General features: G+C 44.3%; 1 protein-coding gene and 1 long non-coding RNA gene across 6 annotated transcripts in view; both read left to right on the forward strand.

Annotated features, from left to right (window-relative positions):
- CAPRIN1 (cell cycle associated protein 1) overlaps window positions 1-20,396 on the forward strand; it is a 78,536-nt gene extending 58,140 nt beyond the window's left edge. For 2 of the 5 annotated variants that reach the window (XM_038406977.2, XM_038406978.2), the window contains exons 15-19: window positions 12,522-12,672; window positions 13,312-13,506; window positions 14,123-14,223; window positions 17,366-17,429; window positions 19,129-20,396. In XM_038406977.2, the coding sequence (XP_038262905.1) occupies window positions 12,522-12,672; window positions 13,312-13,506; window positions 14,123-14,223; window positions 17,366-17,429; window positions 19,129-19,193 (576 nt within the window). In that variant the 3' untranslated portion in view covers window positions 19,194-20,396. The remainder of the gene's footprint in view (window positions 1-12,521; window positions 12,673-13,311; window positions 13,507-14,122; window positions 14,224-17,365; window positions 17,430-19,128) is intronic. The other 3 variants (XM_038406979.2, XM_038406980.2, XM_043516449.1) reach the window with 2 other exon arrangements.
- On the forward strand, window positions 1,857-12,514 carry LOC122460602. The gene is made up of 3 exons (XR_006282019.1): window positions 1,857-3,103; window positions 3,695-3,696; window positions 3,852-12,514. It is a non-coding gene; the product is annotated as an uncharacterized LOC122460602 (long non-coding RNA).
- Window positions 20,397-26,323: the final 5,927 nt, after the last annotated feature.

A 26,323-nucleotide genomic window follows, 5' to 3' on the forward strand; every position in this document is an offset into this window, starting at 1 on the left:
TCTAGAATTGCACGTAGAATAGGCTCTATTCTTCGAGTGGTTGCATATGTTCATTCCACTGTAGGTGTGTGCATGCCTAGTGCACAGATGTCAGAGACTTTTTTCCCTCAGTGTTACCTGTTGGGGTGGCTGGAGTGCCCCCTGTGGCCGCTTTCCACTGTGTGGTAGTATAAGAGGAGCTACTCTCAGCTTTTTTCAGTTCCTTCTTCCCGACAATGATGATTGTCAGAGCGATTTCAGACTTGTTTATTTAAATACCTTCTTCACGCCTTGTAAATAGTACTCCTAATAGAATTCTGCGCAAAACAATTAAAAATTTCTGCACACAATATTTTTAAAAATCTGCAGATTTTATTTTTAAATATATAAAGGTGGAGGCTCCAGCATGGCAGCAGCGAGCACGGACCACTGGCTCCATGGAGGTGGGAGATCACCCTGCAGGCCACCCACTCCCTTCCTCTCCCCTCCCCTTCAGGGACATGGACTTGGTAATGAGGGTGCACCCAACCTAACACAGCACAAGGGCAAGGCCTGCCCCTCCATGCCAGGTGCACCAGGTGTGGGCAGGCAGGCTCAGCCTGGCAGGATCCAAGCTTGGAGGGGCTTAGTGTGGGGGGGAACCAGGTGTGGGGTTTTAGGGTTCTGGGTGGGGGCATCTCAGTGGGGATATGGGGTGGGGGGGAAATCTGGATGCACTGGGGGCGTTCCAGGTGCAGGGATAATGGGACTCTGCAGTGGATCCAGATGAAGGTGTGTGGGGGGGTGTCTTGGTGTGTGTGCGGGGGGGGGAAGGGACTCAGCAGGGGGAGTCTGGGAGTGGGGTTTGGTAGGGTGGGGTTCTGAGTGCAGCTGGTTGGGGCTCAGTGGGGGGTTTCAGGTGGGGGGGGCTAGTTGGGGTAGTCCAGGTGCATAGGATGTGGGATTTGTCGTGTTGGGGGTTCTATTGCCCGGGGGGGGGGGGGTTGAGGTCACCAGGGAGGTGGCTGGGTTCAGGGGTAGGACTCCAGATGCAAGGAGGTGGGGCTTGGCTGGGAGTGCTGAGTGCAGGGCGTGAGGCTTGGTGGGGGTTCAGGTGCGAGGGTATGGGGGGGTTCAGATGCATGAGGGTGGGCAGATAGGGGAGCAGCTCCCGTGACAGTGACCTCTTTCGCCTACAGCTGAGGAGCGATGAGGGCAGGAAGCGAGGGGTGTGAGGATGTGGAGCTTCCTGTAGCGGGGGGACATTTCAGGGAGGGCAGGGGGGTCTGGCCTGGCCACTTTGTGCAGGGATGTGCACTCTTCACCCAGCCCAACTGGGACTGGCCAGGGCATCCCCAGCACCAGGCTTGGTGGGGGGGGGTCTCGGTGAGGAGGCATTTCTGAGTGAAGGCGGGTGAGGCTTGGAAGGATTCTGGGTATGGGTGGAGTCTGGATGCACAGCAGTTGGATGGGTCTGACCCAGCACCGGCTGGGATGTCCCCAGCCATTGCCTCTCAACTCCCCCTAGCCCATAGTGATTTACCTTTCCATCAGCTGCTCCGGGTCTCCGAAAAGATGTACCTGTGCTTCTGCAGAGGGGCATGTGACCACCGTTGCGGCTTCCCTTTGCTTCCCCATCAGAGAGTACTTTTTTTTGGCAGAGAAGCAAACAAATCTGGGGGGGGCATTAATTCTGCACCCACACAGTGGTGCAGAATTCCCCCAGGAATAAAATAGTTATTGTTCATTGTTAGTTTGTTAAATAGTGTTAGGCTTCCATATTTTGCATATGTTGGGATCTTTTCTTTCAGTACCAGGTTCGGTATCCCCAGGGTTCAAGTCCCACGAGACATGTTCAGGGCCCATGCCCAGCAGTAATCCTCATCTGACCTGTCTGATGTGAAGCCCACATAAGTGACAAGTGTCATATTTGCAAGGCCTTCAAACTCTGCTCGAAGAAGGATAGACCAGCTAAGCTTAAGTGCTTGCTTACGGAAGCAGCATTTTGACTCTCAGCTGAGTTATCGCATGTGGAGAGTGCCCAAAGTATTTCAACATTAGTATGGAATACTCCACCAGAAGTATTTTCACCTCCATGGTCCCGATCTCTGGTGCTGAAGGAGAGATCCAGACCTTTCTCAGGCTCGCCATCTTGTTCATCAATCTCGGTACTGAGATGAGATGGGGCAAAGACTCTAAGCATGTGGCAGAGAAAGCATCCCCGCAAGCCTTGCCTACTATGAGGGGTTCACTGCCTCTAGAGCTTGAGGCAGGTCCATTAAGTCTATCCCACAGGCATATGCAACCACAAGAAACTTGTTTAGTTTCTCAGTACTGTTTTCACCAGTGTAGGAAACTGTCCAACCACTTCCTGCTCCCTCAGCTCAACCCTCAGTACACTGAGAACCCCTCATACCCCTATCTAGACCTCTTCTCAAATCAGTTTTATCTAGAGGGAAACCTTCCTTGATTTCTCCAGTACTACCATCCCCAGGTTCAGGTACCTTTCTCGGGTACCATCTGCATCAGTGCCTCTGCTATCTGAAGCCTCTGACTTGTTAGACTTGGAAGTGAGGGCCTCCTGTTTCTCGGCAGGGACATAGCACTTACCCTCCTGCAAGGTCATTGGGGCCATAGGCAGTGCAGTAGCCCCATGGCTGGCCTTTTCCCTAAGGCACAATGGTGTGGACGTGGATGGGACCTGGGTCCATACCAGTGGCCACTCTGGGCTCCATGTGGCATTCCTCCCCCAGCTAGGATCTCACCCCAGCAGTGTCGACAATTGTGGGGAGCGCATTGGACATCATGGCACCAGGAATTTCATTCTTCGGTAGATGACATGGAAACAGGTACCAGGCACGGAGAGTGTCTCTCTGCTTTCCGGTACTGTGACCGGTCCCAGCCAACCATGACCACCTCAGGTAGTTTCTCCACCACGGTTGCCACTATCTCAGGTGCTGGTTACAGCCTCATCTTCATCACCAGATGAAACTATAGATTCAGTGGGAGATTCGCCTCCTCCTTTGGAAGGCTACAGGGCCCACCAAAATCTCCTGAAAAAGTAGTCTCGGGTCTTTGGCATCTAGGCAGGAGAGCTATGTCTGCCACCTTGACTGAGATTGCTCTGCCAATCAATGAGGCAGTCGTGGAGCTTGTCACGACTTTGAGGCAACACCCTTTTTCCTTGGCTCCAACAGTAAAACAGACTGAGAAGATAATTTACTTCCTCTAAAGGGTATGAATGTTTTTGCAATCACGCCTCCTCCAGTTCTCTTGTAGTATCTCAGCTGCCAATGTGCAGGAAAGACAGGGTGAACATATCTCCACACTTCAGAGCAAGGACTCAAGACTAGATCCGTTTGGTTACGAACTTTATTCCTTAGGGAATAGTGGTGAGGTCCTGGCTGGTGGGAGGGGATGCCATATGGAGCCCAGAGTGGCCTCTGGTATGGACCTGGGCCCCATCCTGTCCACGGCATTGTGCCTTAGGGAAAAGGCCAGCCATGGGGCTCCAACTCAAGATCTTAAACCAGCAGGCACTCCTGAGTTGATAAAACTATACAAACTGGGAGAACATTGAGAAAATTCAGGGACAAATTACCAGAGGATTACAAACAAGAGTTTTCTGTAATGGTGGAGTGTGGGGTAAATTGGTTGCCACAACTGCCCTCCAGGACAGTCTGGATAATACAGATTCAGTGGCTCGAACCATGGCACCAGCAGTTGCTGGGAGAAGATGTTCATGGTTAGTCATCCAGACTGCCTGCCAGAAGTACAACAGCCCATAGAGGATCTTCTGTTTGAAGGGCCTACCTATTCTTTGAGAAAACTGATGGCAGGGCTTCATAGCCTTAAAGATTCCAGGGCTATACTTAAATCCCTGTGACGAAAAGGATGCATTTTCATCAACAACCACCTTTTTCTTTATCGAGTGATTGCTCATGTGTGTTCCGTAATAGGTGTGCATGCTCACCAGGTGCCCTGGTGCCGGAAGTTTTTCCCCTTGGAGTACCAGTAGGGGGGAGCGCCACAGCGACCCCTGGAGTGGTGCCTCCATGGCATGGTATAAGGGGAGCTGCGCACTCCCGCCACTCTCAGTTCCTTCTTGCCACCAGCAAAGATGTCAGAATTACTCTGCTTCAGCTTTGCCATAGCTCGTCCCCAGAACTGTTCGTTCGTTTACCGTTGGTACCTGTAGTTAGTTAGCTGTTTAGTTATTTCAGTTCATCAGAGAACCCAGACTGGGGCATGACCCGCACCCCGGATTTTAAGTTGTGCGGCGCTTGTATGCGATCTATGCCAAGGAGTGACCTGCATGCAGACTGACTGTGCTGTTTGGGAGAAACCCATATCAGCGATGGTTGCAAAATTTGCAAGTTGTTTAAGCCTCCGACCAAGAGAGAGGGGGACATTAGGCTCGGGGCCATTCTCATGGAGTTGGCGCTGACCCCGACTCCAGCGCGCCGCTCCGAGCTGGCACTGGGCGTCAAGGTGTTGGTGCGCAGTGACCTTCCGGTGCCGTTGACCAGTCAGCACAGCTCCCCGTCCATGGGGCATGCCAAGAAAGCCAGAAAGATGCCTTCTTTGCAGCGGCACTGAGGGAAACCTGGGACCTAGACCCATGTTGGGGAGTCCTCGATCCCCACCAGCCTCTAGGCTTCTGACTCATGTATAGCAGAGTAGTCCAGCCTCTTCGGAGCAGACCTCCCCGAATGTCCAGATGCCATCCATGCTGGAGGCCCTGCAGGCTACTCGGGATGTTATGTTCATGCCGGTACCAGGAGCACCGCTGATGTTGGCCCCACGCTCCCAGGGGCAAGCTGCCCCTGGGATCTCCACTGTCACCCCAGCTCAGTACTCGTTTCAGTCCAGGGAATGTTCCCAATGCTGTTCGCTGCCCAGCGACAGTTAGGGGCAAAGTCCACAATGATCGCCCTTGACTGCCACCATACTGACTGGTTGGGTTCTGTCAGACCGAGACTCTCGGCACGGTTCTACCTCAAGGAGCGAATACCGACAGGACCGGGACAGGTGTTGCCAAAGGTCCTTGTATCGGAGGGGTTATCGCAGCCCGTCACAGCACAGATGTCGATGCCGTGTTCGCTCAGAATCCTGCTCCAAGACTCCGCCAAGGCATCGCCTCTGCAGCCCTGGGTGTCGATCGTCGGCATCTCACCATCTTGGATCTGCCCGTCGGAGCCAATTGCAGAGCAGCTGTTACCGATGGTACCAGTCCTCCACGTAGGGTTCGCGGACCCATGGTCAGTGTCGCTCCCGGCATCGCCGCTGTTCCCGGTCCAGGGACAGTGGCAAGTCGTACGTCAGCCCAGCCTCCATTCATAGTCGTCCATCGATGGTCCAGGCCAGCCAGGCTGAATGGTAGGCCCCGCCGGTGCCGCAGCAGGTGCAGTGGCACCGGGCGCCATGGCTTGCCCAATGGTACCAGGGGCGCCGTGGTTGGAGCTTCAGAAGCACTGTTGGCCTCCTTCTCCAGACCTCCGAGGAAGGAGTCAATGGGATGTACTTCCTTGGCACCGTGGACACCCAGAGTACCACACCGGCCTCCTCGACCTCAATGGATGAGACAATTACGGTCCCGTCCCCCTCGATCCCGCTGGAGGACTTTAGGGCCTACCAAGAACTCTTAAAAAGGGTGGCATCAAGCCTCCACCTCCAGGCAGAGGAGACGAAGGAGCCATCAGAATCCCTTTTTAATGTGCTGTCCTCTTTGGCACCAGGCAGGATAGTCTTGCCTCTCCATGAAGGTGTGGCAAAAATTTCAAATGCCCTGTGGCAAACACCGGCCTCGTTGGCCCCCATCTCCAAGAGGGTGGAACGCAAGTACTTTGTGCCCGCCAAGGGACACAAGTACTTACACACCTACCCAGCGCACAACTCCCTGGTGGTCGAGTTGGTCAACTACAGGGAATAGCAGGGCCAGCCAGCCCCTACCCCAAAAAATAAAGAGTCACGGAGGCTGGACTCTTCTGGAAGAAAAATTTATTTGTCCTCGAGTTTCCAGTTACGAGTGGCAAACCATCAGGCTCTCCTGGGCCGGTATGAGTTCAATCTGTGGGGCTCCTTGCCCAAGTTCGAGGATTCCCTCCAGGAGCGCAATAGGAAGGAGTTCAAAGCACTGGTGGAGGAGGGTACAGCGGCTGCCAGGGCAGACCTGCAGGCAGCTTCGGATGCAGTGGACACTGTCTCCACAGTGTCCATGAGAAGGGCGTCGTGGCTCCTGTTCTCTGGGCTGTCCAGCGTGGCTCAGACCTCCCTGTATGATCTCCCATTTGACAGCAGAGCTCTGCAGCGCAAACGGATACAAGGCTACGTGACATGAAAGACTCCCTTATGACCCTCCAGACTCTGGGTCTCTATGTTCTGGCTCCGGCTAAATCTAAATTCAAGCTGCAAGATTCCCGCTCAGGCCTCCACCCGAAATACGAGTCCTCCCATAAGAAGTCATGAGACCATAAGGAGGTGCCCTCAGAGGCAGTCTCTGCCTACCCCCCAACCTGGGTCCTCCAAGGGCAAGCAGATGGGGAAAAGGCATTTTTGACGGGACACTTGGGGGCGCCCTGCCAGTTCTCATCAGGAATCCACCCTCAATAAAGCTTCCCTTCTCCAACCGGTTGTGTGCTTTTCTCCCGGAGTGATCGCAACTGATCTCGGACCGATGGATCCTCAACACCATCTCCCGGGGCCACATCCTCCAGTTTACTTTCTCCCCGCCCAACCATCCCCCGCTCCCATCTCTCCTGGGGGACTTCTCACACGGAGCTCTGCTCCAGCAGGAGGTGGGGCGGCTCCTGGGCCTAGGAGCAGTGGAAGTGGTGCCCGAGGAGTGCAAAGGCAAGGGGTACTACTCCCGCTGTTTCCTTATCCTGAGGCCAAAGGGGGACTTGGGCTCATCCTGGGCCTGCGAGGTCTGGACCAGTACATGGTGAAGCTCAAGTTCCGCATGGTCTCCTGGCCTCTGTCATCACATCCCTGAATCCTGGGGACTGTTATGCTGCCCTCAATCTGCAGGACGCTTATTTCCACATTCATATATTCGAGGGGCACAGATGCTTCCTCCATTTCTGGTGGGGCAGAATCACTACCAATTTATGGTCCTCCCATTTGGCCTGTCCACTGCCCCCAGGGTATTTACAAAATGTATGTCAGTGGTAGCAGCCTACCTCAGGCACCGGGAGGTACAGATCTTTCCCTTGTCAGGGACGATTGGCTGGTCAAAGCTCCTGGTCGCAGGTGAGGGATCATGTGATGCTCCTCCTGTCCATGTGCACCATTTTGGTCCTGTTGGTAAACAACAGCAAGTCCACATTAGTCCCGGTTCAACACATAGTTTATCAGGACACTCCTGGATGCCTCGTTGGCCAGAGCCTCCCTCTCACCGGTCTCGCAGGGCTGCCTTCTCCACCCCAGTCTAGTGGCTCTCCAACTCACAGCGTGGCTGCTCAATGGCTAGTAGGGAGGAGAGGACGTGCTCAGAAGGACGTGCTCCTAGAAAGCAGGCGACCCTCCAAGCACCGCGCCTACTTGGTGAAGTGGTCCCAGTTCTCTAGATGGGCAGGTGAATGGGGTGTTTCCCCCAGTGGCTGCCCCAATCCGGCTTATCCTTGACTACCTTCTTCATCTTACAGCCCAGGGCCTGGCAGCCTTGTCAGTCAAGGTGCACCTGGTGGCCATATCGCCCTTCCATCTGCCGGTGCACCGCCATGCTATGACTGGCCGGTTCCTTAAGGGGTTGGACTGTCTTTTTTCCATATGTTATGCCCTCAGTCCCGCAGTGGGACCTGAACCTGGTGTTGGCTCATCTCACAGGGCCCCCGTTTGGGCCACTAGCTGCGTGCTCCTGGTCCCACCTCTCATGGAAGGTGTCCTTCCTGGTCACGATCACATTGGCCATGTGGGTCTCGGAACTCAGGGCCATGACCTCCGAGTCTCCGTACATGGTTTTTCATAAGTGCAAGGTCTAGCTCCTCCCACACCCTGCATTCCTCCCAAAGGTGGTCTCCGCCTATCACATGCGTCAGGACGTTTTTCTGCTGGTCCTCTGCCCCAAGCCCTGCACGTCCAGTGAGGAGCGACGTCTCCACATGCTCAGTGTGTGATGGGCTCTGGCTTTCTACCTTGAGTGAACCAAGTCATTCTAAAGTTCTTGCAATTGTACATCGACTCAGGTGAGTGCATGAGGGGTCAGTCGTTCTCCTCCTGAGCAGCTTTCCAACCGGATCACTTTGTGCATCCGTACCTGTTATGAACTGGCGGGTATCCCCCCGCCACCGATTGTGAAGGCACACTCGACTCGAGCACAGGTCCCGTCGGCTGCCTTCTTGGCCCCTGTCCCCATGCAGGACATTTGTAGGGCTGCCACGTGGTCTTCAGTTCACATGTTCACCCTGCACTATGTGATTGTCTCCCAAACCAGGGATGACACCAAGTTCAGCAGGGCTGTCCTCCGTCCTGAGAACTTGTGAACTCCTACCCACCTCCAACAGGTAGAGCTTGGAATCAACTGTTATGGAATATCCGTGAGCAATCACTCGAAGAAGAAAAGACAGTTACCTTTTCCATAACTGGTGGTGGTTGAGATTTGTTGCTCATGTCTATTTCAAATCCTACCCTCCTTCCCCGTGTCGGAGTTGTCTGGCAAGAAGGAACTGAGGGTGGGGGGAGCGCACAGCTCTCCTTATACCGCACGATGGAGGTGCTACTCCGGGGTCGCTGGGGCAATCCCCCCTATAGGTACTGCTAGGGGAAAAGCTTCCAGCACTGGTGCACATGGTGACGACGCACACCTATTGTGGAATAGACATGAGCAACACATACTGAACACCAGTTACGGAAAAGGTAACAGTCTTTTCATCACCATAGCTTTGCTCCCCGTTTCCAAGATCCGCCTAGGAAAACAGAGAAGGAGCTATGGAAGGTGCCCTCCTCTTCAGTGTCAATGAGCTCATCACATCCAGCTGCCCCTTCCAAATAGGCATTTTGATTGGGTAGTTGAGGATATTATGCCAGTCTCCTCACTTCTGTTCCCCCTATTTTTTTTGTTTACCAAATGCTTGTCCCACTTCCTAAGTACTTGGACCCACATAATGTCAGACCAGTGTGCCTTAAGTATGTGGAATAGAGGTATGTCATCCAGTTTGATACACCCTACCCCTCTCTCTATACTCCCGCTCCCCCAGTCAGGGACCACTTTAGATCTCCCACTGAAGGGCAATGTCGAGAATCTCTTTCAGACCGACTGTAGAGGAAGTACCATTGAGCCGCCGGAGAGAAGGTTTCTATTTGTTGTTTCCTGATTCCCAAGACAAAAGGAGATCTCATGCCCATCTTAGATGTCAGAGAGTTGAACAAATTCCTACAGAAAATAAAATCTCACACTGTTCCTAGTGTCAATTATCCCTTCCCTAGCAGGAGGAGACTGGTATGGGGCCCTTTCACTTGAGGGACACTTACTTCCATATTGCAATATGTCCCAGCCATTGAAAATTTATCAGGTTAATGCCTGATATTCATCATTATCAGTTCATAGTGCTTCACTTTGGCTTGGCAGCTGTGGAACCAGCTCATCTTCCAAAATTAGGTATCCATGTCTTCCCATACCTGAGTGACTGGTTGATCAGAGGTTGATCAGAGTTGCAGATCCTGTCCAGCATATTCACTGCTCTGTCTTCATTCAGAGCTCCAGAGCATTGAATATATTGAGAAAAATCCATATGGAAGCCTGTACAGACAGTAGATTTCAGTGGAGCAATCCTTGACTCCACAAAGCCAGAGCTTTTTCTACCACAAACCAAGTTCAAAACCATTTGAGACCTAGTAGTTCGATTGAAGGCTTGCCTGCTCATAACAGCAAGTAAGTGACTAAGGCTGCTAGGTCATATGGCAGCCTGAGCCTGTGTAGTGCAGCATGCCAAACTGTCATTCAGGAAGCTGCAAACATGGCTAACATCACTATATGTCCTGCATTGCCACCATTTGGACAAGATGGTTCAAGTGCCAAAGCTAGTTGTGTTGTCTTTGGATTGGTGGATAGACCCTCTAAAAGTTTGCTTGGAAGTTGCCTTCCTTCCCACACTATGAGCACGCCCTCTAGTTGCGCGCACATCCTCTCTAGGTTGGGGGAGCTCACATTGGGTCCATGAAGACATAAGTACACAAGTGGTAATAAATGTCAGGGAGTTAAGAGCAGTACATCTAAACTCAGTTATTTCACCTCAAAGCTGCTTACCTTTCGGGGAAACAGAACACCGTGGCAGATCAGCTGAGAAGATCCTTCACTGATCAACAGAAGTGGTCGTTAGGCCCAGTTGTAGCTAGGTTTATCTTCCAACTCTCGGGGTTTCCCCAAATGGACCTTTTGGCAACAAGACCCATAGAAAATTTTGCCAGTTCTGTTCCCTAGGCAACCTAACAGATGCCTTTCTCCTATCTTGGAGAATTCCCTTCTATATGCCTTCCCTACAATTCCTTTGTTCTTCTGAGTAATATCCAAAAATAATTAAGGACCATGCTTGTCTTATCCTTTAAAGTACCGGCATGGCCCTTTCAGTACTGGTATTCAGCTTTCCTGATTCTGTCAGAGCTTCTTCTGTTCTTCTTGTTGGATCCAGACATGATTTCTTGAGACCATGGCTGCCTTCATCACTCCAGCCTCCAAGCTCTCCATCTCACAACATAGATTTTTCGTGGCTGAATCCCTTTGAAAGGTCCTGCTCACAGGATGTCCAGAATGTACTTCTGAATAATGGAAGACCCTCAACTAGGGTCACTTACTTGGCTAAATGGAAGTGCTTCTCCATTTGGGTTCATGAGAAACATGTATCTGCTCAGCAAGCACCCTGAATATTGTGCTGAACCATCTGCTAGATTTAAAACGGAATCTGACTGTTGTGTAAGGGTGCATTTGGCTGCTATCTCAGCTTTGATGTATCAGTGGTGTGACAAAGTTCCTCCTCTGCCTTGGTGGGTCCTGCACTTATTGACAGATTTGCTTGCTTCAGAGATTCCCGGCAGCCCTCAGTTTGGCCACTTTTGCTAGTGGCTCAAACCCTGCTGTCCACTCAGCTAACCTCATCACTGGCCAGCATGGGGGAAACTGAGAACAATCCCCGCCATCTGTGTCCCACCTAGTGGGTCAGGAACAGGCCAGATCCCTTTCCAATGTAGACCTTCCCTTTTGGTGTTTTTCACAGACTAGGTCAACTTGTCCTGTGTCCTATCCGGAGTTGGGGGGATGGGGGAACCCAGGTCCACCCTCTACACTGGGTTCCAGCTCAGGGCCCTGTGGATAGCAGCTGTCTACAATGATCCCTGTATCAGCTGCGTGACAGCTACAACTCTCTGGGCTACTTCCCCATGGCCTTCCACGAGCACCTTCTTTATCCTCACTGCAGGATCTTCCTGCTGAAGCGTGATCATGCTTGAACTCTTCAGTCCTTCTGCAGCATGCCTTCTCACTCCCTGCTCCTTGTGCGCCCCCCTACTAGCTGATGGGAGGTCCTTTTTAAACCAGGTGTCCTGATTAGCCTGCCTGCCATAATTGATTCTAGAAAGTTCTTAATTGGCTCCAGGTGTCTTGATAAGCTTGCCTGTCTTAATTGGTTCTAGCAGGTTCCTGATTGTTCTAGGGCAGCCCCTGCTCTGTTCACTCAGGGAACAGAAAACTATTAATCCAGTGGCCAATATTCTTGCCTTCTACAGACTCTACCGGTCTGGGTCTGTCACAGTGGATAATAGATTATACCCTCAAGTGCATGTCCCGTCCCTCCTTGGGATCTCGACTTAGTCCTGGCAATTCTAATGGAACCCCACTTTGAACACCTTGTGACTGGCTCCCTCCTTCATCCTTCTATGAAGGTGGCATTTTGAGAGATTTAGTTTCAGAACCCCCTTATACAGTTTCTTATAAAGATAAGGTTTGTCTTCTGCTGCATTTATAAAGCAGCAATTTGGTCATCAGCCGCACCTTCTCTTCTCATTACACCATTGACTATCAATCCAGAGATTATGCCAGTTTCGGCGGGTGGTCTTGCAATCACTATTCAGATAGACTCCGAATCCACCTCCACAGACATTTTTGCTTGAGAGTCACCTACTGTGGAAATTGTTTGATAACTCGAAGAAACAGTTACCTACCTTTCTGTAACTGTTGTTCTTCGAGATGTTCCACATGTCCATTCCACAGCCTGCCCACCTTCCCCTCTCCATCAGAGTACATCCAGTACAAAGGAACTGAGAGGGGTTGGGTTGTCTCTGCCTTCTTACATCACCATGCATGGGCTTGAGGGGGGGCACTCCAGCCATCCTGACGGGTACTGCTGAAGGGGGAGGAAAATGACATCTGTGTACACAAAGTGCACACCCATCCACAATGGTGTGGGCATGTTCAACTCATCTCAAAGAACAACAGTTACAGAAAGGAAGGTAATTGCTTCTTTTGTCAGTTTATAAAACATATAGTCTCGGATTGTGTGCAAAAGACACGTAAGTACAAATTGGGGAAAATGTAGACCCGAGAGATATTTAGTTTTTTCCTACCATTGTAGGTATTCAATATGAATGCACCTGTTCCTCCTGTCAATGAGCCAGAAACCCTAAAGCAACAAAATCAGTACCAGGCCAGTTACAACCAGAGTTTCTCCAATCAGCCTCATCAAGTAGAACAATCAGAACTTCAGCAAGAACAGCTCCAGACAGGTAAACTTGTTAGACGAAATTAAAACATTATTTTAGCCTAAAAGGGAGGCTTCCAGTGGAGGATAATCATGGAGACCAAATACCAAGAAACCAGGCAGCTGACTTAAAATTAAATGGAATTTAGAATGTGTAAAATTTTGTTCGGGGGAGTCTCTGCAAAATTAAAATTCTTAATGAGGAGAATCCAACTGAGGGGAAGTTCTGCATGTTGAATGCATTTTTTTTATGGAGCAGTGTCGCTGCCTCTGGGCCCTATATTTAGCTATTTAATGGAAAGATTGTGGAAGTCACTTGAGAATGTTTCCACTTATTTCAGGGCTGTGTGATGTGTTGTTTTTTATTATCATCATTATTATTTAAATCTACAAACACCAGTGAAAAGATTAGAGTAATTGTACTAACTTGAGGCCTGTTGACACTGACTTCACTGAACACTAGACATCTTGCATTATTTTAATATTGTGGAATGTGTCAGAATAGCAACTTTTAGTTCTGCAAACCATCTTACTTTTTGGGTTCATAAACATTTACTGCTCTGCTTGATGGTACTATGGCAGATTTGATTGGTTTAACTTGATACTTTTCAGTCTTTGGGGAACATAGAAAATATAAACTTTCATTTTTATTTTTTTATTATAGTGGTTGGCACCTACCATGGTTCCCCGGACCAGTCCCATCAAGTGGCAGGTAACCACCAGCAGCCTCCACAACAGAATACTGGGTTCCCACGTAACAGTCAGCCTTATTATAACAGCCGGGGAGTGTCTCGTGGTGGATCACGCGGCACTCGGGGCTTAATGAATGGATACAGGGGACCTGCCAATGGGTTTAGAGGTAAAAAATAAATATATATATGTATATATATGTGTATATATATTTTATCAAAATTTTGAGTTTATATGAATTTTTTTTTTTCAGGATTACAGAATGGCAGGAGACCTTATATTATGTTGATCCTATTATTGTTTAATACAGAAATATATTGGGAAAATATTTAAGCTTGTGGTGGTGGTATTTGCTTTGTGCTATCTTAACAAAGCAGTTTAAATTCTAGGCTTGTGCTGGACTGTCTCTAAGAACTGAATGAAGAATCATCTTTTGTTCTATGTTTGTTTGTGCAGTGCTTAGCACAACGAGATCCTTGGTCCATGACTAGGGTTCCTGGACATATGGTAATACAAATAATAAATAACAGATTAAGCATGTGTACTAAAGATTATCAGAGAAACATCCTCAGATAACCACTTCCCCAATTTTTTACAAGGTCTTAATGAGAAGATGTAGGTTATTTTACAAGTTTTTACACAGTCTGCTGGCGCACAACACTTTCTTATTCAAGTTTTTTCTCTTAAAAGTCAATGAAATCCCTCCGTGGCCTTTCATGTGTGTGTCATAATTTATGAAGACAGGTTATGTGCCCTTCAGTAAGCATTTGTATTCTAATCCTTAGGAGGGTATGATGGCTACCGCCCTTCATTTTCCAACACTCCAAACAGTGGTTACTCGCAGCCCCAATTTAGTGCTCCTCGGGACTACTCCAACTATCAACGGGTGAGTTGACATTTAAATAAAAATTATAAGAATAGAAAAATCAGTTAAACTAAATGAAATAACTTGCTTAAAACAGCTAGCAAATATTCTTCTTAGAGTTTTAATTGCTAAACCTCAATCTCAATGACTCTAAATCAAATGTGCTTAGTTTACAATGAAATTAAAGCTCCCTGCTCCATAACCATCCAAATGGCCGGTCTTACTCACCCTGGGATTTTGAAAATAAAGCTTTTTTTTTTTTGTGTGACTTTTGCTTCACCAGTAAAAATTTAAAATTCATCTGTTTTCATTTATCTGTGGGCAACCCTTTACACATAGACATACTGGAAAATCCTGCAGTTGGAACTTGGTTAATGATTCTGTTGGTGGATGAGCCAAAATGGAATTAGCTACTTTCTTAGCTGTTTTGGCTCTGCAGCGCTAACAAATAAAATGGAATAACTGTATTTCTAAACAGATATACTCCGTATGTTTATATTTTTATATATCTATATCGGGGTTCTCAAACTGGGGGTTGGGACCCCTCAGGGGGCTACAAGGTTATTACATGGGTGGTTGTGAGCTGTCAGCCTCCACCCCAATCCTCGCTTTGCATCCAGCATTTATAATGGTATTAAATATATAAAAAAGTGGTTTTAATTTGTAGGGGGGGGTCGCACTCAGAGGCTTGCTATGTGAAAGGGGTCACCAATATAAAGGTCTGAGAACCACTGATCTGTATGCTTGGCAGAATTTGCTTTTTTTTTATTATTTCAGCTGCTAATATTTATTTTTAAGCATTTTTTTAGATTTATCACTTTAAGTTTTCACAGTTGCCCAAAATTATGGACTTTAAGCGTTTTTTAGATTTTTATTAGGGCTGTCGATCAGAGTTAACTCACGCGATTAACTCAAAATAAATCGCTATAAAATTGCGATTAATTGCACTGTTGAACAATAGAATGCTAATTTAAGTTTATTAAATATTGGATGTTTTTCTACGTTTTCAAATATATTTCTATTGCAACACAATACAAAGTGTACAGTGCTCACTTTATATTTTTATTACAAATATTTGCACTGTAAAAATAAGAGATTTCAGTTTTCTCTCATACAAGTACTGTAGTGCAATCTCTTTATCGTGAAAGTCTAACTTACAAATGCAGGTTTTTTGTTTTGTTTTTGAGAGCAATTATGTAACAATGTAAAACTTTAGAGCCTTCAAGTCCACTCAGTCCTACTTCTTGTTCAGCCAATGGCTAAGAAACAAGTTAATTTACATTTACAGGAGATGCTGCTGCCTGCTTTTTATTTACAATGTCATCTGAAAGTGAGAACAGGCATTCACATGGCACTTTTGTAGCTGGTGTTGCAAGGTATTTACATGCCAGATATGCTAAACGTTCGTGTGCCCCTTTATACTTCAGCCACCATTTCAGAGGACATGCTTCCATGCTGATGATGCTCGTTAAATAATGTGTTAATTAAATTTGTGACTGAACTCCTTGGGGGAGAACTGTATGTTTTTGGCTCTGTTTTACCTGCATTCTGCCATATATTTCATGTTATATCTGTCTCGGATGATGACCCAGCACGTGTTCATTTTAAGAACACTTTCACTGCAGATTTCACAAAATTAAAAGAAAATACCAATATGAGATTTCTGAAAATAGCTACAGCACTTGACCCAAAGTTTAAGAATCAGAAGTGCTTTCCAAAATCTGAGAGGGACGAGGTGTGGAGCATACTTTCAGACGTCTTAAAAGAGCAACACTAGATGCGGAAACTACAGAACCTGAACTACCAAAAAAGAAAATTGATCTTCTGCTGATGTTATCTGACTCTGATGATAAAAATGAAAATGCATCAGTCTGTTCTGCTTTGGGTTGCTATCGAGCAGAACCCATCATCAGCATGGACGCATGACCTCTGGAATGGTGATTGAAGATGAAGGGACATATGACTCTTTAGTGCATCTGGCATGTAAATATCTTGCAACACTGGCTACAATAGTGCCATGCAAAGGCCTGTTCTCACTTTCAGGTGATGTAAACAAGAAGTGGGCAGCATTATCTCCTGTAAATTGTAACCTAATTTGGTTGTCTGAGCGATTGGCTGAAGTAGGACTGAGTGGACTTGTAGGCTGTAAAGTTTTACAGTGTTTTATTTTTCAGTGCAGTTTTTTTGTACATAATTCTACATTTGTAAGTTCATCTTTTATGATAGAGATTGCACGACAGTACTTGTATGAGGTGAATTGAAATACTATTTCTTTATATTTTTATTACAAATATTTACACTGTAAAAATGATAAAAGTGAGAGCTGTACACTTTGTATTGTGCTGTAATAGAAATCAATATATTTGAAAACATAGAAAAACATCCAAAAATATTAAAATAAATGGTATTCCATTATTTAACAGTGTGATAAATTTTTTAATTTTTTTTATTGTGCCATTAATTTGTATTCACATTTTTTCAACTGTGGTAAATTATATGGGGGGGTGTGTCAGACTAATTGATATAAAACATTGAGATTCAAAAAGTAAGCTTTATAAACAGTTAAAACACATTTTCAATATCACAGGTCCAGATATACAAAGTCAATATCTATAAATCAGCAAATGATAACTTTTTACTATTCATTTGCTAGTCCATTTGTAACAAACCTAAGTCAGAAGTCTGAATCACTAGATTTTGACGCTTAAATTCTCAAGCAGCATTTTTCTTTCTTTGCCTAACTGTAAACTTCCATTATTTATCAATATTATTCATCCGTTTGTGTGTGTTAGTGACACTTACATTTACCAGTAAAAACTGTAATCCTTCCAAGCCTAGATATGTTATGTAAAGTTTAATCACTTAGTCAGTTAAAACAATATAAGATGTTTGTTAGTTGCTAACGAACCTAACTCCTTTCTAGTCTCGTGAGGCAGATTAGAATTTCCTGCTAAGAATTACAATTCTGGTATGTTGGCAGTGCCCCCACTGGCATCATTTACCTGAATTCATATACTGAAAAATGGATGTGTTATTCTAAATACTCTTGAAACTTAATATTTGTAATAGCAAATATTTAACTTTTCTAAGGCACAAAAAATGACTGTGGTGGTTTAATGAGGATACCTTTAATTTACTTTTCTCACTTCTACACTTTCTTTAGGATGGATATCAACAGAATTTTAAACGTGGCTCTGGACAAAGTGGACCGCGGGGAGCTCCTCGAGGTAATACTCAAATGATACGTTCCTAATTCTGCTGACCTGGAGTTTCTGATGTAATCTCTTAGAGGGTTGTGGATCAGAAAACATTTTATCATGTATAACTAATAGGCCACAATTCAAAAACACAATTCAAAAAATTTAAACTTTCCTGGAACTTTTGTTGGAAGTTGTTAGTTGGCTGTTGAATGAAGTATTTTTGTTTGTAAGAAGTTACATTTGTCTGCTAAAATTTAAGTTTATCTTTGCATCCACACTATTTAGTTGCCTTTTTCCTTACTAAAACAAAATGAGCCCTGAAAACTTGAAAATATTTTTTTTGGTAAAGCTTTGCACCCATTTCACTGCTGCCCCATCTAACCCAATTTGGAATTTTAATTTTTTGCTGACAAGATTTGCTAGAATTTTGACTGCAGGCTTTTCTTCTGTGCATTTTTTTAAAGCTTCCTTGACTTTTGAATTTGTATATTGATGTTTATTCAATTTCAGTAAAGATGTGTTGTTACTTGCAGCCTGTTGCGGAATACTTTTGTTTGGTCTACATATTTACAAAAGCAGCCTTTTGTTCATTTAGTTCCTAGAGTCTTCAAGAAAGTGATTATAGGAATTGATACTTAAAAAATAGAGAGAGGTTGTTTTTTCCCTTTGTAAAAATCTCCTAAAATATTTCCAGCCTTATTTGCAGCTGCACAGTGTACTTTATTTTAAGAATGAAACAAAAATATTAATATATTGTAGGAGCTTACACTAAATGTTTATTAAATAGCCAAAACTGTAGTTGAGCTAATATTTCTGCATTTGAACTTTAATTACTTTTCAACAATACTTCCATAGTTTTTCAACAGGCATTTGGTAACTACATTGCATGTTGTCCATTTCTTCAGCGTAAAATGTTGAAATGTATAACAGCATTAGCCACCTTGTGGAAATGTCTGTATGCGTTGTCAAAAGGAACTGTCCTAATAAATGGTGTGATGGGAATGGGGATTGAGAGTCTATCTAATCGTGGTGAATTTATAGCAATGCTGTGCATAAATATATTCCAAATAATAGGAAAGTCCAGGGGTCATTGCCAATAAAATGCAGGTAAGTATTTTGGCAGAAGGGTGGATTGATTGAAGATAGGTTTTCTAAATTGATACGTCTATCTTCAACAGAACAATAGCTTGTGATCTATTTTCAGAATGCTGTTTGAGACTTTCAAGGTGCTCGATACAAAGGAGCAAGAAAGTGATAGCAAACCTGCAACTGGCTGTTTGATAATTTAAGAGACCCTTTAGCTTAATGGCTTTAAAATAAGGTTTTTTTAAAAATGCTAACCAATTATTTTTTAAAAATCTTAGTTTAACTTGCACTGGATATGTTATCCCATACGTGTGTGGGTGACTTGTGTCAGTACTTGCTGTTTGTTAACTGAAGGGGAAAATCTCTTTAGAAGTTAGGTTAAATTAATCTAAGAGATTGAGAAAATTATGAAAAATACCAAGAGGGGGAAATCAAGGAATTGATTAGATTATTTAATAGGCATACATGTGTGATTGATTGTGTTTGAATGGATAAGAATATTGACCATGTATTAGTACAGTAAACATACACCTATGAATTCTAAACCAAAATTATTGAGACCAAACTTGAGTCACACCCTTTATGAACTCTAAAATGGTCTGACTGGATACAAAATTTAAGTGCTGTTTTTATTTTCTAGGTCGTGGAGGGCCCCCAAGACCCAACAGAGGGATGTCTCAAATGAATGCTCAGCAAGTGAATTAAACTAATCCACAGGATTATATTAAACGCCAAAAACACACTGGCCAATGTACCATACATGTTACCAGAAGAGTTATTATCTATTTGTTCTCCCTTACAGGAAGTTCATTGTAATGGGACTTTTTTCATTACCCATAAAGACAGGACTACAGTTGTCAGCTTTATATTACCTGGATATGGAAAGAAACAACGTTTACTCTGCATGTTCTGTCCTAAGCATCATCTTGAGCCTTGCACATGAGATTCAGATTTGTTATTCTGGCTATGAGTAAAGCAAAAAAGGCAAATTCAGGGTGATCAAATCTCCGTGGTTAACTAAAGTGGCAGAAAAAAGCAAGACTGCCTCACTTCTGACATTCTATAGCGATTCAACAAATAAAATCGGCAAATCCCTAAAGATTTTATTCTGATGGCAGTTGACAAAATTAAACTTTCCTCATGAAAGAAGGATGGAAGAAATGAAGTGTGGTTTGGCAGAGCAACTGCATTTCAGCTTTTTCATGTTAAAATGAAGCACTGAACAGTTTAAGATGCATAATGATGCATATATCCCTAACTAGACAAATAAGCTTACAGCCAGCTTTTGATAGACAACACACCCCTTAGCTACAGCATTCTCCATCACCAGGCTCAGTTTACTGTGGCTAAGGATACATAAATTGCTTTTGTGTAACTGCTGATGTAATTGTATAAGGTTTTTTTTTAACCCTCCTGCCCCCCTCCCCCCCAAAATTAGCTTTGATTGGCACTTTAAAACTTCTGCAACAAATATAGGATATAATCTGGATGGCCACTTGTATATTTGATGTGAAGTATTTAGATATCTCTCTTGAACATATTTAAGTTTCTTTGATAGCAATGACTTTTGTAAGGATTGGTATTGTCTCTATCATTCCTTATGACTTGCACATTGTCTGTCACTAATACTTGACCTTCTGTATTATCACCTAAATAACTGATACAGGTACTGATGGAAATCTCTAATGGATAATCATAACACTTTTGGTCACATGTCCTTTCGTCTTTCCTGCAGCCTGAAGGTTTTAAGAAATCTCAAATGCCCGCTGTTGCTGCCCTTTTAATTGCTATCTTTTGAAAAGCACCAGTATGTGTTTTGATTGGTTTTCCCTTTTAAGGGAAATGACAGCCAGCAGTTACAGTTCTAACGGTATAAGCAAGACAAATAAAACATGTTTATAAAAATTGTATTCTGGAACGATGGTTTTCAGCTACTGATGCAGACTTAACATAATGGGGATAGACATTTCATAAGCTTATTCTCTAATTCACCTTACAGATTTACATAAGCCTTTTGTTCCTTTTTTAATTATTCCAGAAGTTACAACTCTCACACTTATCCGTTGTCTTAATCGATGCTAATTGGATTAACTGGGAATTTTTTTTTTCCCATGAAGACTTTCATGTTCATCAAGTCAACATATGGTGTAGAAGAATTAGCTTGGGACTGGGAGTTGGGAACTCATAAATCTTACCCCAAGTTTGCCACTCACTTCCGTTATGATCTTGGTCAAATTGGTTAATCTCTTTGTGCCTGTTTCCCTATCTAAAATGGGGAGAAAACATAGCTACCTCAATAGAGGTGTTGAGTACAAATGCATTTTATAGCACACTGAAAATGTAAAGTGCTATAAAGGGTCATAATAAGCAACAGCCACATATCGAACAGAGGATGTTTAATCATGAGGTAATGGTATTGCTTTTACTAAACCAAAATGAAGGGTTTGCTGTCATTTGGAGGATGTTTTATACTGTCATGACAGTTGGAAGCTTTTTTTTTTTTTTACTTTTTATGAAATAGTCCCAAACTCATTGCATGTGACTTTCACTTTGTCATGACCAGAATTTAAAGATCACAGAAATTAATTACAGATATTATACTTACTGGGAGACATCACAGTTTTGTGGAAGCAACAGTAAATAGTCATCTTGCAAACACATTAGTTGCTTGGGGTGGCACTTTTTCCCATAGTGATTAAATGATATACATTGCAGTATGATGGCAAGTCACTCTTGTGACCATACAGCAAACTGCTGGTGGTGCAGTCCCATTTAGTTGTCTGTTGCTATTTCCTTACAGTTAGAATAAGATAAGCTTTTTAATGCTGATTTTTAGGAAAATAAGGGAGTGTTTTCAATGTTTTCCTTTTAATCTTTTTATAAATTAGTAGACAAATAGCCATTCAGCTTTCTGCTGCACCCCAACTTATTCTTAAATCATTTTAGTTTTTTATTGAACTTACAACATACTTAACTGAAGGCCATTGAATAGATCAGGACATTCCATTTTCCAAAAATGTGGGTGTATCCATTTATTTTCAATGATATCATTTAAATGAACTAATAAAATGTGGGTAATTGAGACCTGTTATTTTGAGGTGTTATCTTGTGAGCTTGTGTGTGAAAATGGCCTTTAGGCAGTCTAACCCTTCTACTGTATGCTAATGATGCATAGAAATGTACTATCATCCTTAGTACATAAAACAAGTGCTTTGCATACATATGTACTCCAAATGTTCACTCTAATTCCATTAATCTTAACAGATGTATGGTTAATAAACCCCTTGCTGAAAACTGACCTTCTCCATCACATTAAGGTTCATAGCTCCACTAACTAGTCTTCCAGCCTGCACTTCAGGATATAGCACCAGATATGTCCATCATTGGCATAGCTGACCACACCTGTCTAGAGATGTTACTCTGTTTCTTTTCTTCCTCCATGATGCAGACAGGTCAAACTAATACTCTCCTGCTGCAGAACTTTTTGAGTTTCATTCTGCATTTAAGAATTTCAGTTCTTTAGCCTCTGCAGTCCCTGATTTGACTTCAGATTTGGTTCTCTCCCGAGAGAGAGCATCCCCAGTACATTCTTCACTACTAAGGGTCCCTGACTGATACACAGCAGCCACATATAGTTGCTAGTAAGCTTGTTGAAAAGGAAAATGTATGCTTGGCTAGTCCTGCTCTGGGGTTTAGCTGTGGCCTGTTCTTAGGAGGCACCAAAGACATCAGAATCGGTCAGGTCAGGTGGCATCCCACTCCTCATCACCATGATTGAAGACCTGAGCAGCAGTCAAAGCTCAGCTGGAGATGCTACAAGTGGCGCCACATCACTGCACACCCCAGCTTTGATGACATTGGTTATACCGAGTCATCTGATTAACTATTGCCACATCAAACTCTTTGGGAAGTAACTGAGGCCAGTGAAGAGAGCACCGCCCGTGCTGCTACTGCATATGGAATATCAGATGAGCTTCTTCCGTCTCCTTTGGGCTATGGAGGATTGAAGCCAACCAGTCAGTCTCAAAGGATAGCCCTAGACAGTAGTTATGGGTTTGTGAGGCTTGACTCTGAGCTCCTAATTTACTTTCCTTTCAGGGCATATGTCCATGGATCTCATATGGCCTGACTAACATTGTCATTACCCTGAAGCAAATCACCCAGAAGCCTGGTTCTATGGCTGGACCTTCTCCACCTGATTCTAATGCCTGTTGGATTCACCAGAGCTCTTTCCTAGGGATCTGCAGCCTTTAATATCTCCCCAGAAGAATCATTAAAAGGAAAAGATCCCAAGCCTAATGGGGGAGTTCTTCACCCTTTTGCACAGGAGACCCCTCCTCTCAAAGGCTCTCTTGGGAATGATTCAGAGAGGACTTGTTTCTGGGGAGCTTTTATTCCTGATTCAATTAGCCCTTGAGTGAGTTTGGTAGATTTCCTTCCTAAGGAGCCCCAGACACGCGAGGGGATTTGTCACTTCCTGGGAACTTTGAGGCAATTATAGCAGCCCAAGAGGCCTCTAGTATCCAGTCTTTATGGGTTGATGCCTTGTCTAGCCAGTCCTCCCTATTGTTCAGGAGACTTCAGGTTCTGGGAGCTTCTCTTCACAAAATGGCTTTGGCCAGTCTTGTCCAGAGTCTCACTGGATGGTCAGTTTTTCTCTTGCCAGGTTTGGTTTAATTCTGGAGCAAGGGCACTCTAGCTAAAATCCTCCCTTTGCACAGGATCTTAGGCAAAGTAATCTCTGAATTGGACAAGATGACAAAAATTCTGTCCTCGTATAAATCCAATATTAAAGGACTTGGGAAACAAAGCAGCCTTTAACTCCCTCTGGTCAAATATAACTGGATGAAGGCCTCTGACAAAGTGGAACGGACCCAAAATCCAGAAGAAACTTGGACATTCTACTTCTGATTCCAAGTCTTCTGCATGGCTTCTTCATAGCCCCGTCTAAACCAAGTGGTCAGTTCCGAGTCCTCGGAACTCAGAATTCACCTAACAGACTGTTTTGAATACTAATCACCTCAGATATGGGTTTTTTGGACATTAAACAGGTCACTTCATAAAATTGTGATGTTCTTCCCAGACTTCTGCTATGTAACCAGTGTCTAGCCACTAGAAGAACACGGACACGAAGAAGGCTATTCACTGCCTTTTGTGGATTGTGGCAATCAGTTACCTTCAGAGATGGGTTTTTTTTCCTAGAACACTTGTTTTCAACCTGAGGTTCTCATGCCCCCAGGGGGCCGCAGACTGCCTAATGGATCCATGAAAAGTGACTGTGAAAATAAGGTGAAAACCCAGAAGTGGTGGTGTTACCATAGAAGTCCACAGTTTAGTGCCCTTTCTTACGCTGTGTCAAATGCCGGGCTGAGCAGTTGCAATGCGTATAGTAGAATTCTATTCAATCGGTTTTCATCCCAAGACTTTTTTATGATAGGGATCCGTTGACCACAGGTTGAATTTCCAAAGGGGTCTGCACCTCCGCTTGAAATTTTATAGGAGTCTGCAAATGGAAAAAAAAAGTTAAAAACCATTGCTCTAGAATAACAGTGGAGGCTTTGACCAATTATAACAAATGTTAATACACCTATAGATTGAATAGGCTGAGCCTAATGGAGATTCTGTATCCTGGATGAATACTTTATAGTGGAACAACGTGTGTATAAAGCTCTAGAATCTTCACTTGTCCTGGAACTCAGTGTTCCTTTTGGAGGCTGAAATTACTTCGGAGGTTGTGTTTATCTTGCTGTGTGATTTGAGAACAAGATCTGTCAACTTCCTCTCAAAGCATCAGATGGTCTGAACATTTGTTCAGTGAAAAAACAGTTCTATTGTATCTGCTGGCTGGAACGTTAGGATATCTGGTATGCTCTCACGGCCTTGTCTCCACCCCTCAGAAAGATCATGACCGTCAGGTCATCTAATATGGCATACGTTATCAAAACATTCCAGAAGGAGGCCTAACTGCTGTTCACCTGGCCTGAAGAATATCTTCTTTCTAAGGGCTATATGCATCAGAGGGACATTGAATTCTACAGCCAATTGACTCACTTATCAGAGGGTTGACCTCACAGAATAATCATTTTTCTCAAAGGTTTTTGTAGAACTGATACCAGTTTGGCACTCTGCAGATGGATCTGTTTGCCTCCCGTTCAATACAAAATCTCCCCAACGCTTTTCCAGAAAGTGGGTCCCAACTGTAGACAGACATATGCTCTGTCTCAGAGGAACAAACAGGTTTTCTGTGTGTATTCTTTTTTCCCCTCTTTAAAGAGCCAGTTACCTGATAGGGCAAAACTATCTCCTAAGCGAGATCTGATCTCAGATCTAGTAAATCTAATCTCCAACTAGAGTGACCAGATAGCAAGTGTGAGAAATTGGGATAGGGAATGGGGTAATGGGCACATCTATAAGACAAAGCACCAAATATCAGGACTGTCCTTATAAAATTGTGACATCTGGTCACCCTACCTCAGCCCTCCAATTTTCTTGTCAAGGAGTAACCTTTATCATAAGACCCTGTTGTGTACCTACCAGGACAAACAGAGGGAGACTAGCTAACTGGACTTTGAAGAGAAATCTAAAGAATAACATGATGGTGAAAAATGCACTCTTGAAAGCAATTAAGTGTATACTTATACCTAGCTTTGCTTCAGATCCTGATGTAACGGAGGACAATTCCTATCTTCCGTGGAAACGAAGCATACTCTAAGATTTCTCTTGCACTCTAAATATGGGATCCAAGCTAGCCACCCTGAGAGTTCAAGTGGTAGCCTTGTCGCCCATCCTTTTTATATTAGGAGAAGAAAGCTTTTGTACCTACTCAGACACTGAGCATCTTCTTAGGTAGCATAATTAATATCTTCTCAAATTCACCAGACTTGGCTGTGGAATTCTAAACTGAGTAGTCAGTGCTAATGATAAATTTTGAGCCTTTGAGAGAGAGAGAGAGAATTAAATCTCCCTTTAATTTCTTTATATGAAAGTGGCATTCCTAGTACATTGTTGTCCATTAAGGAGTGTCAGAAATTTTCACTGATTCTACGCTTTCCATATCAAAGGGGATCCAGTGGGCCATTTTAGAGGCTTCTGAAGTCCCACCCTTTCTATCCTGTGGGCTCATTTCTCTGAGCTATGAGATCTTCATGCACTTTTTTTAAATAAGAAAATTTGTAAAGTGACATTTTTCCCCTCTGTTCTTTGAACTGGATATTGTCACATCTTCTAATGTGGCCTTTTGACATTGAATGTTACAGGCAGTGGTTTGCTAGTTGATATACATTCATATTGTAAATGGCTCACCTCAGAAAGGAGCTGCATGGATCAGTAATGCTATTAAAATTCTATTCGTAGGTCTGTGGACCTAGATTTGATGAAGAACAGGAAAGTTCCTTTTGCTAACTAGAAATTTTTTTCAAGAACCCAGGTCCTGAGATCTGTGTTTGGGATGTAAAGGGGGTTGTATTGAGAAGTTGTTTGGTTTGACCACCTTAGCTATTCCATTTCTGAAATTGGATTTATCAGAATGGGATATTGTAGTAGTACTACTAACATGTAATTTTTGAAGGGCAACTTCCTGATTCTGGAAGTACTCAAACTGAGCAGCATCTCTATCTTTACGGTTTTTCACATTAATGAATGAATTCGTTCAGGACCAGTATCAAAACTTTAAAAAAAACAAACAAATCCGCCTTTAAAAAATGTTTTGCCATCCTTCCTTCTTATGCACGCACATTCCACTTACATTTTATAGGACTGTCGTGTTACTACCACTTTCTTGTTACTTTGGTATTATCCCGGTAATTCATATCACTTGCTCATATGGTACTATTTTA

This window comes from Dermochelys coriacea, chromosome 6, assembly GCF_009764565.3.
Source record: "Dermochelys coriacea isolate rDerCor1 chromosome 6, rDerCor1.pri.v4, whole genome shotgun sequence".
Classification (NCBI taxonomy): domain Eukaryota; kingdom Metazoa; phylum Chordata; order Testudines; family Dermochelyidae; genus Dermochelys; species Dermochelys coriacea.